General features: G+C 53.4%; 2 protein-coding genes and 1 long non-coding RNA gene across 13 annotated transcripts in view; 1 reads left to right on the forward strand and 2 right to left on the reverse strand.

Moving 5' to 3' along the window:
- Cbs (cystathionine beta-synthase) overlaps positions 1 to 1,463 on the forward strand; it is a 16,397-nt gene extending 14,934 nt beyond the window's left edge. For all 3 annotated transcript variants that reach the window (XM_027929261.3, XM_027929262.3, XM_027929263.3), the window contains one exon: positions 1,360 to 1,463. In XM_027929261.3, coding sequence (XP_027785062.2) covers positions 1,360 to 1,463 — 104 coding nt within the window. The remainder of the gene's footprint in view (positions 1 to 1,359) is intronic.
- LOC139706687 (uncharacterized) lies at positions 45 to 13,608 on the reverse strand. Of its 3 annotated transcripts, none has more exons than XR_011708271.1 (3): positions 13,177 to 13,608; positions 12,148 to 12,374; positions 45 to 9,607 (listed from the first exon to the last, which is right to left on the reverse strand). It is a non-coding gene; the product is annotated as an uncharacterized lncRNA (long non-coding RNA). The 3 variants fall into 3 exon arrangements; XR_011708272.1 differs by lacking the exon at positions 13,177 to 13,608 and having other exon boundaries at positions 45 to 7,640; positions 7,836 to 9,607; positions 12,148 to 12,829; XR_011708270.1 differs by lacking the exon at positions 13,177 to 13,608 and having other exon boundaries at positions 12,148 to 12,829.
- Positions 13,609 to 14,294: 686 nt separating this feature from the next.
- Positions 14,295 to 19,002, reverse strand: part of Pknox1 (PBX/knotted 1 homeobox 1) — a 57,630-nt gene continuing 52,922 nt past the window's right edge. For all 7 annotated transcript variants that reach the window (XM_027929051.2, XM_071615001.1, XM_027929050.2 and 4 more), the window contains one exon: positions 14,295 to 17,415. In XM_027929051.2, the coding sequence (XP_027784852.1) occupies positions 17,204 to 17,415 (212 nt within the window). In that variant the 3' untranslated portion in view covers positions 14,295 to 17,203. The remainder of the gene's footprint in view (positions 17,416 to 19,002) is intronic.

Raw genomic sequence — 19,002 nt, forward strand, 5'->3', positions numbered from 1 at the left:
GTTTACTTACATCTGAATACCTCAGAAAACAGTGGGTGCCAACGTCAGAGTCCACAAAGTGTTTTTATTTTTTCCTATGGTGCTGGGGCTGGAACCCAGGGCCTTGGGCATGGGAGCCAGTGTTCCGCACTGAGCGCACCCCAGCCCCACAGAGAAGGCTTTGTTGGAACTTGTCCTGCTTGTCCCCATTCTGGGCTCCATCATGTGACATTGGAAGAGTTGAATGGCTCTGATAGACTGCATGATCTGCAGACCTCAAATACTGACCACTGGTCCTCCGTGGAGCCGGGTTTTAGGGGGTCCATAGGGCAAAGGCAGCACAGGTCACCGGTTCTGTTCTGGATTCTATTTTTCTGAGGCTCCTACTGGGGCACCAAGGTCCCTGCCCACTGTGGGCCTCTCTAGTCCCGAGGGTCTCTGCTCATGAAAACAGAAGAGGCAGCACTGCCGCAGGCAGGAAGCAGGGTCTGGGTAGTCGTCCCTTCTGCCCTGCCTGCCCTCTGTGTGCCTGGAGGTGACTCTTGCCAATGAATGAGGGGACTCCAGAGAACAGGGCTGACAGGGCATGTATCTGTAGAAAGAGAGGAGTCGTGAGGAACTGGCCTGTGATCTTGGAGGTTTCGATCCCCAGAGCAGCCTGGAGCCCAGGAGAGGTGATGTGTCAGTTAAGTCCAAAATCAGGAGACCCCTTCCTCTGGGAGATGGGGCCTTGCTGGTCCAGACCCTCCACTTACTGGACAAGGCCCACCACACCGGCTAGGGCATCTGCCCTCCAGGGTTCTTAACTCAGATGCTGAGCTCATCGAAAACACTCACAGACACATCCCAGTACTATCTGGGCAGACCTCGAGATTCCGGAGGACCCAGCCAAGCCGATGATGAACACCAACCACCGGGAGCACCCTCTGCCTGCTGGCTCTGTGGTGTGGGGCTGAGCTGGCACTGATTTGAAGACTGAGCCCCAGAGAAAGGACTGCGTCTGCTGACAGAATCAGGCAGAGGCTGAGCAGGTGTTGCTCAGGGCACCAATGGCCTGAGCCTCCTGCTAGGGTGCCTTGGCGTAGAGAGGGCCAAGGCTTGTCCTGAGGTGGTGAGACAGTGCTGCCCCCAGACCATCCGTTCTGGGGGCCTGGATTAGGTCAGCCTGCAGCCTGGCTCTGCCCACATGCTCCGGTTGGAGGGAGACAATGTGGCCCTGGGCTGTTTGGGTTGCCCAGTGCTCCCCACGCACAGGAGGCTGGGGAGGGGCTAGCACAGCCTCCTTGCTGGCCGGCCTGCAGCAGCCCTGGGGTGACGTGCTGCCTCAGATCCGCTTTGTGCCAGGTGCCTCCTGACCAGGGGCCCTGTCTTCTTCCCCAGACCACAGCAATGGCAAGTCCAGCGAGCGGCAGATGGTGTTTGGGGTTGTCACGGCCATTGACCTGTTGAACTTCGTGGCAGCTCGCGAGGAGGATGGGAAATGATCCTGCGAGTCCGCGCCTTGCTCCCACCCTCCCTCTGCTTTTCCAGATGCTAAGCAGATTCCCCTGGTCTGGACAATTCATAAAAGTGGAACTGCAGTCTGGCCTCCTGTCTTCCTGGTGTGTCTCGAGTCCCCAGCAGTGTGCATGGGTCTCCACACGGCGTGGACGCTTGTTTCCGCCTGTGACACAGGTGTGCGTGTCCCAGCATCACCCACACTTTTCTGGGGTGCATGCCCAGGAGAAGAGCTGTGGGGTCGTGGGGCAGCCTTGCCTTAACCTGGAGGAGCCGCCCTGCTCCTTGTCCCCCAGGGCGCAGGGTCCGCGCCAGTAGTCTTCACTTGTCACTGCCGAGTTGAGTCGTAGCCATGCTATCCGTCCCCAGCCCCTCACTGGTTTGGGTCTGCATTTGATGACTGCTGGCGTTGGACGTCTGTCCAGTATTTGCTGGTCAGCCGGCAGCTCTGGGAAGCCCTTACCCATTAGGCAAGCGCTCTAGCACCTCGGTTTTCTTTTTTGTTGAGTTGTAGATTCTTTACACACTCTGAATACTGAAACAGTTCCTGAAGTTCTTTGAGGCACGATTTTTAATTTTGGCAAAGCCAAGGTGTTTCTTCCTGTTGCTCTTACTTTTGGAGTTACACTGTGACATCTAAGATGTCACTCTTGGAAAAAACAGGTGTGAATTTTCACCAAGTTTTATGGCTTTAGCTCCCTGATCCATCTACTTTTGTAGATGAGAGAATGAGGGAGTTATCATTCTTCTGAAGATGATCCATTTATCTCAGGACATTATTATATTTTTTTGGTACTGGGGATTAAACCCAGGGGCACTTAACCGCTGAGCCACATCCTTTTTTATATTTTATTTAGACTTGCTAAGGGCCTTGCTAAGTTGGCGAGGCTGGCTTTGAACTCACAATCCTCCTGCCTCAGCTTCCCAAGCTTGTAGGATTGGCTTAAGCTACTACACTGGAGCGGTCAGAGTAGAAGTGGATTCCTACACGTGGGGGAGAATCTGCACTCCCATGGAAGGGTGTGCCCCCTTCGCATCTGTGCCTCAAACAAGCAGCATAAGCAAGTGTTTGGAAATATGGGCAGACTCCCCAAGATCCAGCTGGAAGGACTGAGCTGCCTTTGGGAGGAAGAGTCGGGGGCAGAGGGTGGTGTTGTGACCATCTAGAACTCCGACCTACTGTGTATGACCATCTTTAAAAATAGTTTGCATCAGTGATGGAGCGCTGGCCCAGCATGTACGAGGCACTGGGTTCAGTTCTCAGCACTGCATGTAAATAAGGCCCATTGACAGCTAAGAAAGTAGTAGTTTACACAAACCCAGTAAAACAGTCTATGGAGAATGGGGTAGAAATGACTTGGTGACACTTTTGAAAGCTCAGGGATTGATATTAGGTTCCCGTGAGCCACTGGCCAAATGGAGGAAACGGGACAGGGGCTGGACAGGACCCTGTGGTGGCAGCACTCTGACCTGGGAGCGCACAGTCCTGCACCTCCAGCAGCCTGGCTGTCATGCTGGTATCTGACATCCTTAACAGTTTTGTGGTCCAGCCTCGGCACCGTGGAGATCACTGTCCCCGTGATGGTGTAGTCACCGGGCAACCCAGAGTCACTCTCCGAGCCTGGGCTCCACCTCAGGTTTTGCACACGAAGGCTGGGAGGACAAGCCTTCCTGGGGCCCTGGAGCATCTTGGGGACGGGCTGCCCCTCTGCCCGTGCAGGCTGCAGACCTGGGAAGCCCTCATTCATACAGCGCCACCTCTGAGGCCACAGCCTGTGGCAGCACACAGTGGGGCTCTCCACAGGCCCCCTGGCTAGGCAGACCATGGTGCAGGTCCTGGGGTCACCACGTGCCTCTACCGTGTTCCTGGGCTTCTCTCCCGTCTCCTGTCTCATCTGCTTCATGAGAGCAAGACCCAGGAAGCGCTGCCATTTCCTGATGACTTCGTTCCCACTCCCTGGCACCAGCCATGCCCCTGCTGTCCCTCAGTCTCAACAGAGGCCTGCAGGCAGGGCAGGCCCCACTGGTCCTGGTGTCCACCTGCTGTGGGGGTTGCAGAGGTCCCTGCCCAGTTCCTGGCCTCCTGAAGGCTAGAGGCTCTTCAGATCTCAGAAAAAAGCAGGCCTCACCCCAAACCAGGGCCTGCTGAGAGGGGAGAAGGGTATAAAACCCCTGAGAAGTGCAGTTTCATTGGTGCTATTTGACACTTCGACTGAGGGTGGGGCATTCAATTAGAACAGTGGGGGTTGCAGATAATGGCCCCCCGGGCCTCATGTCCCATTCCTGTGGTTACCTTGGAAAGCTCTTTGCCTGTGAGAGACAGGACCCTGGCTGGGGAGGCTCTCCACTTGCCCCAGCACGCTGCGGGCTCTCTGCGCGCGAGTTGGCTAGGGCTGCTGCAGCAGCAGCGCACACAAACCCAGGGGCTCGGCCAACAGGAATCCCAAGAAGTCCACCATCGGGTGGGAGCAGGGCAGGCTCCTGTGGCTGCCAGGAGACCCTGTCCCGGCTGCAGGTGGCTTGCCGGCCGCCTCCGGCATTCCTCCACCTTGGCTTTGGTCTTACCTGGGGACCTCCCTCTGCTCCCACCATGTCCCAGTTACTCCTCTTGGCGAGGATGCTCACTGTCAGGACCCACTCTTGACGGCCTGTTAACACAAGTCACCCAAGACCCTGTCTCCGAGTCAGTCACATTCTGAGGTCCTCGGGGCTAGTAATCCAACATACAAATTGAGGGGCACAATTCAGCCAGTAGCAACCCCCAGGCCCACCCCAGCATCTGAGTTCCTTCAGCAGTGCCACCCCCAGCATTGGGGCATAGCCCAGAGAAGCTGCAACTCCGGACCCGGTCTCCTCTGGATTTGAATCCTGCCTTGGCCACAGTCAGGGGTTCTTAGGCAAGCTGCCCCAGTTCCCATGTCCACAGGGACAGCAGGAGCCGCCCTGTGACAGTTCCTCAGTTGGCAGTGCCATGCCGTCTGTTTCTGCCTACTTGCCCCTCCTCATGGGTTCGAGCGTCTCAGGCTCCACGCACCACGTGGACAGTCATCCTGCGACTGGACTAGAGTTTACCTCTGCAGGGAGCATTCCTATTTGAGGTAGATTGTCTAAAAAGCTACTGGGTGTGAGATTTCACAGTATCTATTTCTGACAATTTAATATGTTTAGGAAGCCAGAAAATCTCCAATCAACCATTATGAACTAAGTTCTTTAGAAATTGTGCTTTGAGATGTGATAATTGGTAAGAGCAGCAATTTCCTTCTGTGTGAAGCTGTTGCCCCCAACACTGCTCCTCTGAACAAAGGGACCCCCTAGGCAGTAAAGAGCGGTGCAGTGGGCCGTCTAGCCGACTCCTTCTGCCAGTTGGGTGAAACATCCTTGGCTCCTACTTGCAGGACCTCTCAGAGCCTTCAGTGTGCAAGAGCATCTTGGCCTGGACACTGTTTGGTTCCTCTGCAAGTGACAGAAGGCCCCGAGGGCAAGGACTTCCTTTGTTAGAGAAGTGCATTTCTCTGGTCACAGTCCAGAGGCCTGCAGGACAAGGCCGACAGGCAGCTCCACCACAGCAGAAACCTGACACCTCTCTATCTGGCCATCTCTCCCTCCAACAGCTATCCTACCAGTGATGGGGGGGGGGGGGGCGTTGAGACCAGCTGCAGGGCCTCCACCACACAGGACAGGATCAAGGACAGGAGCCCCCTTCTCTGTGGACACTTCCTGAAGTCACAGGTGTCACTCAGGATCCCACTGGCTGACCCAGATGCCAGCCCCCGGGGGTCTCTGCATGAGTATGAAGGAGAGCCCCCGGCTTGGTGCAGCTTGCCACGGCTGCCCTCCTGCAGGTGGCCCCAGGGGCAGCTCTGGGTCAGGGACCTGCGGGGCCAGCAGAGCTCAGGTCTGGCTTCCTGCGCTTCCCAGACCCACTTCCAGACTTGGCACAGGTGCCGCCAGCACTTCCACCTGAACTCAGGACATGCCCTCGGCTGCAAGAAGCTGGGAGCCAGCCTAACTCAGGAGCTGGTTCCAAGCTCTGCTGGCAGCCTGCCCACCAGCCCCGGACGTCCTTCCTGATGCAACCCCAAGCGAGGGAGGTGGCTAAGGACTAATATCCCCAGGGAAGGCCAGGGGTCTCCTCAGGTCCAGCCTGGGGTGACCACACAGCAGGCAGATGTTGCCCTCCCTCTGAGCTGGGGTGGTGGGTAGGCCCTGGTCCCGGTAGGGAGGACTGTCCCTAGGTTGGGAGTGCCTCACCTCTTGGTTCACATCCTGGGGGGAGAGTCACCCCGACCTCAGTCTGGGTGGCACTCATTCCCCTCTCCCCAAAGACCCTGGCCACCAAGACGACATGGACAACGTCTCTGTAGGAAGGGACCACACGTAGAGGTGGCACTATTGTGTCCACTGCTGATGGCAGAGCTGGCTTTCACCCCTCCTGGTGACCCCACCACAGGTTAGGTGTCCCCTGACCATCCAGTCTGCCCCAGGGCCTCCCCAAGGGTCCATTATTGCAAAGTGGGCCACAGATGGAGTGTGGACACGCTTCCTCCACATAGTCTGGACAACCATTTTGAGTCCCTTCCCCCATTCTCTGTCACAGTCCAATGCAGCCGGGATTCCAGAAGGTTCTCAGTCTTCTAGGAGCCATGTCTGCTGGAGGGGAACCAGCAGCTGGGGAAACGCTGGAAAGACTCCTGCTCCACAGCTCTCCCAGGCTGCCGACTGCCGCCGTGGCTTGAGGCGCCTTTGCAAAGCTTCACTGCTTGGGAGGCTGCCTGACACCTGTCCTCAAGGACACGCGAGTCCAAAGCGAGCTGCTGCTTATCCACCACATGCATGAGGACCAGGAGGAGGAAGGAGACCCCCAGCAGTGAGAGCACCCACACCACGCATGCCCTGGGAGGCATCCCCCAGTGCTGTCCTCAGCCTGGCAAAGGAACGTGGGCACACCTTGGGGAAGGAAGTCTGGCCATACAAAGGGCCTAAAGCACTCCTCCCTCACTCGAGTCATTGAGGCCACGTTGGGGACAGGCCTGGTACTCTGATGAACAGACCCACAAAGGCGGGTGGAGCAAAACAGGAAGTGGAGTGGCCTGCTGGCAGGCAAGGCAAAGGGGCAGCAGGAAAAAGACGCTGGGCAGGACCACAGCAGGGTCGCTCAGCCCTGGGGAGGAAGGGGATCCTGACATGGAGGACCTCGAGGGTCACAGAGTGAAATGAGCCAGACAGAGGCTGCCAGGTCCCTGGAGTAGCCAAGGCATGGAGACGAGAAGTAGAAGGTGGGAGCTAGGGCTGGGGAGGGGCCGGAGGGCCAGGGCTTAGGGACAGAGCTTTGGCTGAGGAGCTGAGAACGGTCTGGAGTTGGCTGGAGGTGACAGCCACACAACAGCGTGAATGACTTAATGCTGAACAGTGCACTTAGAAGATGGCTGAGTGCTGCCGGCTGCAGTGGCACATGCCAGTAATCCCAGCCACTTGGGAAGCTGAGGCGGTAGGACGGCAAGTTTGAGGCCAGCCTCAGCAACTTAGTAAGACCCTATCTCAAAAAACAAAACAAAATAACAAAGGACTGGAGATGTAGCTCAGTGGTTAAAAAGAACAAACACCCCTGGGTTAGATCCCCAAAATAAGATAAAAGGGGGATGTGTGCTGGGGGTGGAGCAGCCGTTTTCCTCAGGCAGGTGAGGGTGAGCTCACCAAGACAACGACCTTGGGGCAGAGACCAGACAGAAGCAGGAGCTGCCCAGTGCTAGCCGTGTTCCAGGCTGAAGGCACAGCTGTGCAAAGGCCCTAGGCCGGAGTACGGCAGGAGGGCAGGTGGAAGGAGTCCCAGGGGCCAAGTGAAGAGTACAGAGCGGAGCAGGAACATCAGATCCCAGGGAGGAGGATCTCCGCCTGCAGGGTCTGCTTGCCCTGGTCAGCTGGGAACACTGAAGTGAAGGGAAATCGAGAAAGTTCCCACAGGGCGATCCATGTGCCCATCCAAGTGTGGACTCTGATGGGCATGGAGGAATGGAATCGCGCAGTCCACAACCTGTCCACCCACTCACAGCAGCTGATTCCCGATTGGGGAGGGTGGTCACTGCCTGTGTCCTCCCCAAACCTCTGCAACTACTTACGTTGCACCACCTGGTTGTAAAACTCTATAATTGACCTTTGGCACCACCCTGAAAAAGAAAATGAAAATTAGAGCTGGGTGGTAGGTCTAGCTACTCAGGAGACTGAGGCAAGAAGATCACTTGTACCCCAGAGTTTGAGACCAATCTGGGCAACACGGTGTGTCGCGTCCCACGACTAAACACTCAGGGCACTCTAGGTGAACTGGGCTGGCACAAAATAATCGCTCAGAGACAGAGAAATACCTTTTTCTTTGGGTCCTGTGACAACGGCTGCTCTGACCTTAGGGGTCCGTGGAAAGAGAGAGGTGCACGTGCTGAACCCTTTTACTGGGAAGAAGTCATTCAAATGAGAAAAGAAGTAGGGTTACAAAGGAACAGATAAGTGTAGCTCAGCACCCCCCCCCCCCCCCCGCAGTGATGCCTACACCTGAAGACACGCCTTGCTGTCATCCGAGTGGGGACAATGCCCCAAGTCACTACGAAATGTAGTAACTGGTCAGAGCCTTGTGCTTAGGGCTGGAAGGCGGGGTCTTTCAGCGCGGCTCCCCACAATGGTGATATTCCATCTAAAAATAGATATATAGGGCTGGGCCTGGAGCTCAGTGGTAGAGCATTTAACTCTCATGCATGAGAACCTGGGCTCAATCAATGAATGAATAAAATGAAATGAAAATTTTTTAGTGACACCACTTTTTAGAAGCACCCCCTTTGCTATTTTGCATGAAAAGACTGGGGCTGATGAACTATGAGGGAATAAGTCCAATGTTTCAAGTCAGAAATCACCTTGCTGTTGTTTTCAACCAAGCAGAAAAGCTACACAGGTGTATATTCAAAAGTATAAAACTTCTGTCACTTATTTAAATTCTCAATTTGTGGGAGATTAAAGCATTCTATGGATTTCTGCTACAAGCCTCCTGATGCCTATTGAATACAACATAAAACCAATGTTAACAGAGACTTTACTTAAATCTGGGCTTGAATAAACCACTCTCTTCCTGTATCCCTGTTAAGTAATAACTAGATGGTTTAGAAAACGTAACAATTGTTCATGGGAAGGAAGCCTCAGGACCAATCTCTAGTTAAATTTCACTTTATCCACTGTAAGTATCCTTGTGGCTGGTGACGATCCCTTCCAGGGGCAGGTGCTCATTCAGTTAGGTGCGCCCCTGCAGGAGCACGCTGCTAGCTAGGGACCCAGTCTGGATACCTCCCAAAGAGACGCCAGCCCAGTGGGGTCTGGACCAGTTGGCAGGCTCTTGATCAAGAGGGAAGGGACACCCATCTCCTGAGCTTCGAGGGTCCTTCAGAATGGGGTCACCAAGTCTTGAAATCCCGAGAAGAAAGGCACACTGGCAGCAACTCTGTGACAGTGCCCAAGAGCAGGGACCAGGACAGTGGGGGGCTGGGAGTGGAGGAGTCAGGCCTGTACCTGGCTCTGGAAGGGCTTACGGGAGGCAGGGTGGGGCTGCACACAGCCAGCTCTGGTGGAGGTTTGGTCTCAAATGGGATCAAAACTGGAGGCTCTATCTGAACTGCTGGACCCCCAGGCTCCCTGGGAGGTAGCCAAACAGGGCCCTGCAGTGCACAAGCCCATCTGGCATCCCAGGACCTGGCCAGCTCCTACAGAGACCAATACTGCAGGAGGGTGGACAGTGGGTGGAGGGCTAGGTGCTGGCTATTTCCTCAAGATTATTTTAAGTTCTTTAATTTTTTAATTTTAGAATTAAGTAAAAATCCCTGCAATATGTAAAGAGAAATACATGTCAGTTTTGCTTTGTTTTGTTGCAGTACTAGAGATGGAACCCAAGGATACTTTACCCTGGAGCTGCGTCCCCAGCCCACCATTTTATTTCAAGACAAGATGGGGCTAAGTTGCCAAGGCTGGCCTTAAGCTGCGGTCCTTCTGCTTCGGCAGCTGGCGTTGAGGCGTGTGCCACCGCACTGGGCTCAGGTCAGCGTCTTCCGCCTTAGTGGGTAGGATGGAGCACTGCTCTACTGAACCCGTAGTTCCTGACCTGAAGGAATAAAAGAGGGACGGCGTGCAGCTGCAGCAGGAAAGGGAGCAACACACTGCCCACCTCCACGCTGGGGAGGACGGGAGGCCAGCTGGAATCCAGAGGGCCAATGCTGCAGGACCAGAAACTCAGAGGCCCACAGACACCAAGGACAGCCTGCGAGGCACCGGGCACTGCCTGCCTTGGTCTGAGGGCTGTGGATCGCGCAGGATCCCACAGTCCTGTGGGACCCCACCCCATTACCCAGGCCTCACTCCCTAGCTGGGGACTATCCAGTTCAGATGTCAGGGAGGCCCTGCCTCTCCTCTGAGCCTGGGAATGGTCCTGGGGTTGACAGGAGCCAGGGAAGGGTGACGTCAAACAAGGCAGGGCTTTGCAGGGCCACCGTCTAGCACTGTGTTTGCTTTCTCCAGACCGACTCCTCTACGTTCAGAATGAGCAGTTATGGCACGAGCTGAGCTAAGGTCCGCATCTGTGCTGTTTGTTTAAAAAAGAAATGAGAGGCCCGCCAAGCGCAGGTCTAGTGAAGTCGGTGGTGCCAGAACACGACAGCCTGCTCGGACACCACGACCTTGAAGACGTGTCAGCGCAGCCCGGCAGGGCACACAGGCCACCACCACAAACGGGCCCTTCTTGAAATCAGGCCCCTGGAGACCTGGGGCCTTGGGAACTCTGGTCTGTAATTGGCTCCCAAGGTCGTTGATGAGAGCACCAGTCTGCTGGGGTCTTTTGAGAGTTAGTCCTCTCAGGACTCCACCTGGCCTCTGTGATTCAGCAGTAATCAGGCTTTTTCTTCCAGAACTGAAGGGCACATCCATCTCTGAACGGCTTACCCCCACCCCCACCCCCACCCCCACCCCGACTCCCGCCAGCTGTAGACCCAGGGTCGGCAAGCTCACTCCTGTGTGCCTGGCAGGGGGGCCCGGCCTCTTACCTGGCCTGGGCTCCCTTCCAGCAAGAAGGAAGCCAGCTGGACAGCTGGGGCCCGAGCTTGGGCATCCCTCAGCCCTCGGTCCCACAGGGGCACACGCTCCTTGGTCCTGCCCACGGCCCTGGTCAAGAGCAGGGCTTCACCTGAAGGGCGTGTGGGCTGGAGCTGTGTTTGTGGCCACCACTGGGAATGCCACCTCAGCAGGCACTCACCACACAGCCTTGGGCGTCAGGCAGAGACAGGGAGCACTGCCCTCCTCCTGAGGAAAATGGCCTCTGAACCCACCTGTGCCCTCCACATTCCTGAGGCTCAGTTCCTGGATATGAGGCACAGAGCCAGGTGTGCCCTGGGGTCCAGGCCAAGGTTGCACCCCACTATAGAGTCATCCTGCAGGGACCCCAGCCTGCACTGCTCTGTGCATCCTGGAGGAAGCCTGTGCTGGCCCAGCCTTGGCAGCTCCACAGGAGGGTGCTGTCTGTCCCTGCGGCTTTTTGCTCTGCTCAAACCTAATTACCACTGTTGCAGCTCCGCTTCCACCGTAACGCACAAGGTCACCAGAACACCACCTCCCCTTAGCAAGGACAGACATGGCCAGTCACAGCTGCAAGACCACTGATGGACTAAATCCCAGAGAGAACGAGCTCCTCCTAGGAGAGAGGGGACTCAGCTGCCGCAGGGCAGAACAAGGGAGGAAGGGGCAGCGCCATGGGCTGGGCAGCAGACAGCCCAGGCACCTCAGACACCAAGAAATGCTCAACAGTGAGTGGTGGTGGCTGTGGGTGAGGCGGGGAGCTCGCGGGGGCCCAGGAACACTCAGGGTGCATCGCCCCGGAGGAACAGCACCTGTCAGACCCACAGGCCGTCCTGCCCCAGGTACTTCCCAGCTCTAGTGTTGCCCAGATGTCAGGCAAGCTGTGGGAGCAAAGGCAGGAGTGGGCATGAGCTTCGCCCCCACGGAGACGAAGCCTGTCTATGACTGAGGCCAAAGAGAACCCAGAACTGTGTCACCCTTCTGCTGGGGTGGGGCCAAGAACAGAGATGCCACATGGTGGCACGTGTATGCCCTTCTGGAGCAGGGCAGCAACATGGAAAAATCCCCTGGGGCCCCCAGACTGAGCATAGGCCAGTTGTGGCCACAGCTGGAGGACTGGAGGACCTGGTGCTGCAAGTGAGGAAAACAACACCCAGACCTACAGCCAGCAACCAACCGGCAAACAGACCCACTCGCGCCTGCCCAGAGGGGCGTGACCACTGCTGGGCGTGAGGACCATTTACCTTGGTCTCTGCACCATCCTAAAAAAAAATATCTAGCCCTCAAGAGGCATGAGGCACGTGACAAAGAAAAGTCGACCCACAACCAAGGAATAGAGCCGCCAACAGAACTAGACCCAAGAATAGCTGCCCTGTCACCCAGGTGCCCCAACCCAGAAGCCAAAGGTCATCTGCAGCAGCACCGACTTTGCTTACACTCTGTGGGGCACGGTGCCTGGCTGCCGCATCTGTCACCCAGGGCTGCAGCAGCGCCTCTCTCAGATCTCTGCATGACCGCGGCCAAGGGTTAGGACCACGGCGCGCAGCCCCTCTGGCTGTCCCATGCTGCAGTTCTCACCTCGGCGAAGCTCCACCCGTGCGCTGGGCCAGAAGCTGCCTGACAGAGGCCGTGGTGTGCTGTGGTTCCCATCTGGGCGTCCAGGGCGCTGGCGGGGACGGGCACTCTGCACGCTGCCATCCGCACGCTGCCATCCGCTTTCCCTTCAGTGCCGTCTATTAACAGCCCGCTGTTTTACTACCGATTTCTAATCTTCTGCTTATTGATTTGGGGGAATCCTCCCATAACTAATTGCCAGATTTACATATTAAAAAAGGAAGAAAGAGATCCAAAAAGAACAAATAAAAAAAATAAGCACAATAAAAAGGAAGGAAGAGAAAGATGCCTTTTTCGATTCTCACCTGTCAACCCATGGAGTCCTTCAGTGCACAGAACAATCCTTAGATCTGATTTGGCCCCAACTACCAAGGCTTGTCCTGGCACATGTGCACCTGGGGTCTTAAAGAAGGTCTTCCTTGCCCTGGGTAACAGAGGTGATCTCCCGTATCATTTCCCACTAGCTCCAGTCACTCCCCAGGGAACCCATGGCACCTGGCTTCTGCCCTAGCCCTTTCTCTGAACCTGCTCGACCTAAGCCTAAGTCGCCTCTCTGGCCTCCCAGCACAGTGCCCGTACCCAGGTCCTCCTGCGGGCCACTCCTATCTTGGCTTCAGGGCACAATCGAGCTGAGCCCTCCTCCAGCTCTACTGACAGGGCAGCCTCCACTAACAGACGGGGCAGCAGAGTCTAGGAAGAGGGTCACAGCTTATCTCTGGGTCGGAAGAAAACGGAGTTAACACCAGCAACCTATGGTAAAGTTCCTCTTCCATTACCATGATTTTTCTATGAGCATTTTCTGAAAGTAGCAATTAAAGCCATTACTACCCTTAAAATGGTCCTCTCCAAACATGCTGGAAGAATCTCTAACTTATATTAAAGCCACTGTTGGTTTGTACATGGCAGAATTCTTGGGTCCAGTCAAAGAACAAGACAGAGAGTGGTAATGATGGCCAGAGGACAGATTCTGATCACTGTACACCAAGCACTCACCAGGGGACAGCCAGGCTGAGCTTGTCCCTCAGAGCTGGAAGAGGCCTGGCGGGAGGAGCAGTTGGAGCCACTCTGTGGAGGAGGCAGAAACATTAGCTTAGACTCTAGTGGGCAGTTGGCCTTCAGGCCAGCATGTTCCTCTCAGCACAGTGCCGGGGTGCCCGCTCTGTGGATGTGTATGTCATAGTATAGGTGGCATACTGACCCCAGGTCTTGGTGCAGGCGGAAAGACCTAACTGTCTGAGGGCAAAGGTGCTTTGGAGTACACAGAAGGGCCGCATGCTGAACCTAATATGTTGTTTATGATGTCTGCATAATGCAGCCAAATGCAAAGCACTGAACTTTTAAACCAAATGTATTTCTTATTCTTAGGATTTGCTAGACCATTCCTCATCTCTGTCTACTCAGGCAGAGTCTCATTAATCATCCACATCATTTCAGTGCTACAATGAACCTCAAAAGCCAAACTCTCCTTCTTAATAAGCAAAGCCTGTGCAGCCTGAGGGCGTGGGGCTGGCCTGTGGTCATGCCCCTGCTCTCACCTGGGGAGCCGGAGCCACCCAGTGCCTCCATTTCCTATAAATCCATCAACACATTTCCTGAAACAACACACTCAGCTCTTGCTTTGATCACTACCAACACCACAATTGGGGATGCACTTTTTAAAATCCCTCAATCTGCTGACATGCTTTAGCTTCTAAGCACAGCAGCTGTTGGAAGTCACAACACTATGGAAAAGGGAGAAGAACCATCAGGTGTCATTACGCACCTGTGAACGTGGCCAGGAGCCGCCTCACTGTGAAGTTTGACAACGTGCGTGACTGAAGGCTACATGCTGCCTCTTGGATAAATCATTTTCTCCTCATTAACATCAAAATAGCATTTGGAAAATGACAACAAAAAACCTATTTGCTTTTCTCCTGGAAAACAATGGTTGGCAGAAGTAAGCAATTTGAGAAAAGATGCCTGCGAATGTAAACAGATCTGGGCCGTCAGAGCCAGCCTGGGTTTCAAGATGTGCAGGCGTCACCACGGACCCTGAACATCACTACACAGCACATGACCATGTGTGAGAAGCAGCTCTTGGTGACATGAACCCTATAAAAATAAAACATCCATAAGGCATGTTTCTATTTTTAATTTTTTGCTTTGATAAATCAATTGCTTCACAAAAATCCTTTTTAAAGACAACAATCCAAGAAAACATATTGTTACAGTATTCACATTTTAAAGATTGTCAGTTTCAAAGACCGAACATAACTAAAAAAGGCAGGTTGCTGAGTTAGTGGTGTCACCGACAGCCAGAGATGTCCTTGGGGACAGCGCACACCTGCTGGCACGCCGCACTTGTCCATAGGAGGAAGCTCCCTTGCTCCCCCACTCAGGGTTACCCAGAGAACGCCCTGCGGCCTTGGCCATAATGGCCACTCTGCGTGCTGGACAGGTGCTCATACTGATTTGACCATCTGGGACTTAAAAATGGAGCGCTGAGCCCGCCAGATGGAGCTTGCTGTACAGCAGCCAGTCCAGCTTCTGCTCAGCAGCGACAGCAGGATCGGCAGGCTTATTGCATGTCTCGGGCACATTCCAAAGGCTCCACCACAGTGAGGAATTTAACAAGAACCAGGTTGGGATCCAGTCTGACCATTTAAAATGAAAGCTCGAGTGGATGCACTTTCAGATACTCTCCACCAACCAGGGCTAGGAAACCAGTGTTTTTAAGGTGCAAACTGATAACACATAAAGCTGGGTGGTGATTTTAGGAACCAGAACAGCTTGCCAGGTGGAAGTTACTCGAAACAACCTCAGTTCTTATGAAAAGGGTGAAGGAAACCCAGGTTACAACCTTAAGTGCCCTCTTTCTAATCCTCTGAACTTAGCAAGTGGAAGCTTAGGGGTTAAGAAAACCAATTTCAGCTGGACAGAATGTACACGGTGTCCTTCAGTGGGATATTCAGCCCTCAGCTAGAGCAGCCTGACATGAGGCCTCCGCGCGCGCAGACATGGCTCACCCCAGACACAACCCACCACGTGTGGGACCATGATTTCTGTGAGGAAGAAACAATGCCCTCTGCAGGGGTCCACATTCTGTGAATATGTCCCCTGCTCTGCCAAAGAGCGGGGCAGCTGAGGGCCTCAGGGAGTCAGGGCAGGAGGAAGGAAGAAAGGCTGGTGGTTCCCACAGGTCTAAGTTGTACCAAGTCCAACAAAGTTGGCACTTAAGGAAAGTTAAAATGATCTCCTAAGTGTGTGCAGACCTGACTTAAAATACTATAAAAGGAAAATAAAGAATTCCATGGCAGCTTTAAAATGTTATTCTCCCCAAAAGAGTTGATAATCAAGTTTTTCTTTTAGTTGAAGCTCTTTAAGTTTTAAAGAAACCTCTGTGCTTCTTGCTGACGTAGGTTGTCCAGGACATACTCCCCCATGGCTGACTCTAACACAACTGGGTGGCGGAGTGGGGGTGGTCAGTTCTAGGAAAATCTGCATTAGCTAAAAGTGTCCTCAGTGTAGTCTTGGTCCTTAACCAATCACATTGCTGGATCTCAAGAACTGGAGGCGGTGCCAGCTGCAGCTGCCCTGGTCAGCAGATGCACTCTGGGCACCCATCTAGGATGACAAGAAGACACTACATGAAGCAGGTGGCTGGTTCTCTCTAAGGAAAAGTCTCCATTTCTAAGTCAAACCAAATCATGCCAAAGAACAAAAGCCACCAACTCTTAATTTCTCATCACCAGGAAATGGAAGTCCCCAAATCATCCCACACCCATGTGATCAGGTGAGGTGGGAGGGCTCTGGGAACTCTGAAGCAACACACAACGACAGGATGCCAACAACAGGGACCAAGGCCCACAGGTGTGAGCCACGGGGTGCGCTGTCCCGACCCATCACAATTCAGGTCACTGCATGGCTTTGCGGATGTTGCCAATTGCATAAGGCGGCCTGGATGTTTCCTATGCACCCCAGCTCTGAGCCGTGGGGTCGAGCACTTTTTACACTAGTTTACATTACACGTTCTATGCATAACATATTTTGACTAAAAAAGTTCTAAAACAATACAGTTAACACAGTAAAGGAACCATGTAACTGAAGTCAGATTCAAATCAGACTGGAGTACGTGGGTGAGAGCTTTCAACTGATTAGGGCTACACTCCACCTCACTTACCTGAAGTCCTACTTAGCACACACCTTTAGACACTTGTGTAGGTCAAGTGTAAGACGCAATCTGAGCATTACATATCAGCACAAATCTGGAGATATCAAAATCCCACTAGAGCTGTTTCTTTTCAGCAGTAAACGTAAACCCCCTGGGGAGCAGGAGACCGTGCAACGGTAGCTAGCTGTGGGCAGGTCATTAAATTTGGGCAATTCAGAACATTCGAAATCGAAATATAATCACATATTGTTCCTTCTCTAGAAATTTTATCCTCAATATAGTCATAATCCAATTCATAACGAATTTATAAAAATAGCTTTTTATCCAATAATTCCAGCAAGGTAAAAATAGGAGTTTCTTTTTATATATAGCAAATGAAACAGGCTCGCTGACCATGAGAGAACTTAAACTTGCTGAAATTGCCATCCACTCACTATGAAACCACACGTAGTCGGCTGAGTGTTCTTGCTCCGCACAAGGCAGTCTCAGGCAGAGCTTCTCTCAGGTCCGTGGGCTGCACAAACGGAGCAGCCCCCAAGACCTGCTATTAACCACAGAACGGAATTACAACTGAAGAATTCTTTTAGAAAATGGCAGCACTACTCCTTAATCTAATCAGAAACTCGGGGCAGGGGGTCATTCATCACATTTCTAGCGTTAAACCTTTAAAGAATTTCTTTAAAAACCCACACACACATCTGAAAGAAGTCGCTGCACTGGCAAAGACGCTCTTTAAGCTTACTATGAAATACAAAAGTGCACTCTTCTATATCTACATATAAAACATATTAGGAATAAAACTGTGTAAAATGTTTGCTGTGCAAACTATAAAAAGTCAGGTGTGCCGGCTCCCAGCTGGTGCGCCTGCTCCTACTGCAGGGAGTCGCTGTTCTCCAGCACCAGCCCGCCGATGTGGGTGGGCGCCAGGGCACCCCCGTCGTCCTCTGTGCTGTCCACAGACTCGTCCTCACTCTGCCCGGCCATCATGACCTGTTGCACGGCCAGGGTGGCCCCATCTGAGGACAGGGACTGGAGGCTGTCCACGTTCATGTTCACAGGGGTGGTGATGGTCACAACGGCACCTGGGGCAGAGCACAGTGTGTCACTGTTCCAGCCCACACTCGGGGAGAAGCACTTTATGAATTAGTTGGGCGCTGCTAGCTTTATGACCTAAAGTTAAGACACCTATGTATATTTAGGAAAAGTTCCACAGGAATTTAGAAACCTGGGGAGGAACAACCTTTTTTTTTTTTTTTTTGGTACTAGGGATTGAACCTGGGGATGCCTAACCACTGAGCCACATCCCCAGCCCTTTTTATTTATTTTTTTATTTTGAGACAAAGTCTTGCTGAATTGCTTAGGGCCTCGCTAAGTTGCTGAGGCTGGCCTCAAACTGGTGGTCTTCCTGCCTTAGCCTCCCAAGTCTCAAATATGCATGAATAGGACCCAAATGACACACACTCAGCAGTGGGACCTGAGGCTGTGGGTAACCATGCCACAGTGAATCTACAAGTACTAATGCCCAGCTGCTAGTAAGATGTTGATCTGAAGACGGTCTCGGTGGGGCTCAGGACAATTGGGAGCAGATTTCCACAGCAAAAATGTATTGAAGGAGAGCAACAGGAGCCGGAAACGAGGAGAAAGGTACAAGAGGAGACGACAGACAGGAGGCAAGTGGGAAGAGCAGAGCAGCAAAAGGGTGACTGGGAAGGGAGGGACCTTGGGACAAGCACATCCTCGCCAAGCAGCCAACACAGCAGAGGGAACCGGGGCGCCTGGCCCCACAGCCGTGGCACAGGGCTGCGAGTAGTCACCACTCAGTGATCTGCGAGCACCCAGGATGTACTAGTAACGACACAAAGAAGACAAGATGGCTACGCCATGTCTGGGCGACACTGTAAGGATGTGCTGTTCCTGCCTGTCTAGGCACTGGAGGGCACGGGAAGGGCGGGCCATCCTGGAGACCAGACACCAGGGTGGAAGAGGTTCCTCCTCACTGGATATTCTTGATTTAAATGCCTTTCCCAGTAGACAGATGCTGCCTTTTCTGAGGGGGGGGAGGGGGAGAAAAATAATAATTGCTGTGGTGTGGCTGAGTCACCCCAAAGGCCCATGTGCTCAATGATCCCCAGGGGACACTACTGGAAGGTGGCAGAACATTTGACAGGTGGGGCCTTGTGGGAGGTCCTGACGTCATGGGCATGCCTTAAAAGGACTGTGGGACCCAGGTCTCTTCTTCTTCTTCCTTTCTCTCCAATTCCTGGGTCATGCTGTCAGTGGTTGGCTCTATTACATGCTCTTGCTATGATGTGCCACTACTGCCAGAGGCTATACCAACGGGGCCACCTGATGTAGAACCATGAACCCATGTCAACTTTTTGTCTTTGTAAGTTAACTGCCTTAGGTACTTCATTATGGTGATGGAAAGCTAACTAGTCCAAGAATACCTTTCAAACTAATTACTGGGCTGAAGGCGAAAAAAACAACCACCTGCAAATAGAAAATTCTTCAGGTGTGCACATAAGACTCCTATACATGAAAACCTAAATGAGGAAGCCAAAGCTTTATCTGGGAGACTTAGCTTTACATGTTAGGAATCCTAACCTCAGGACTAGCACACCACCACCAGAACCCCCTGTGAGCACTCAGCAGGGAACTCCTCAGAAGAA

The sequence above is a fragment of the Marmota flaviventris genome, chromosome 8, assembly GCF_047511675.1.
Source record: "Marmota flaviventris isolate mMarFla1 chromosome 8, mMarFla1.hap1, whole genome shotgun sequence".
Classification (NCBI taxonomy): domain Eukaryota; kingdom Metazoa; phylum Chordata; class Mammalia; order Rodentia; family Sciuridae; genus Marmota; species Marmota flaviventris.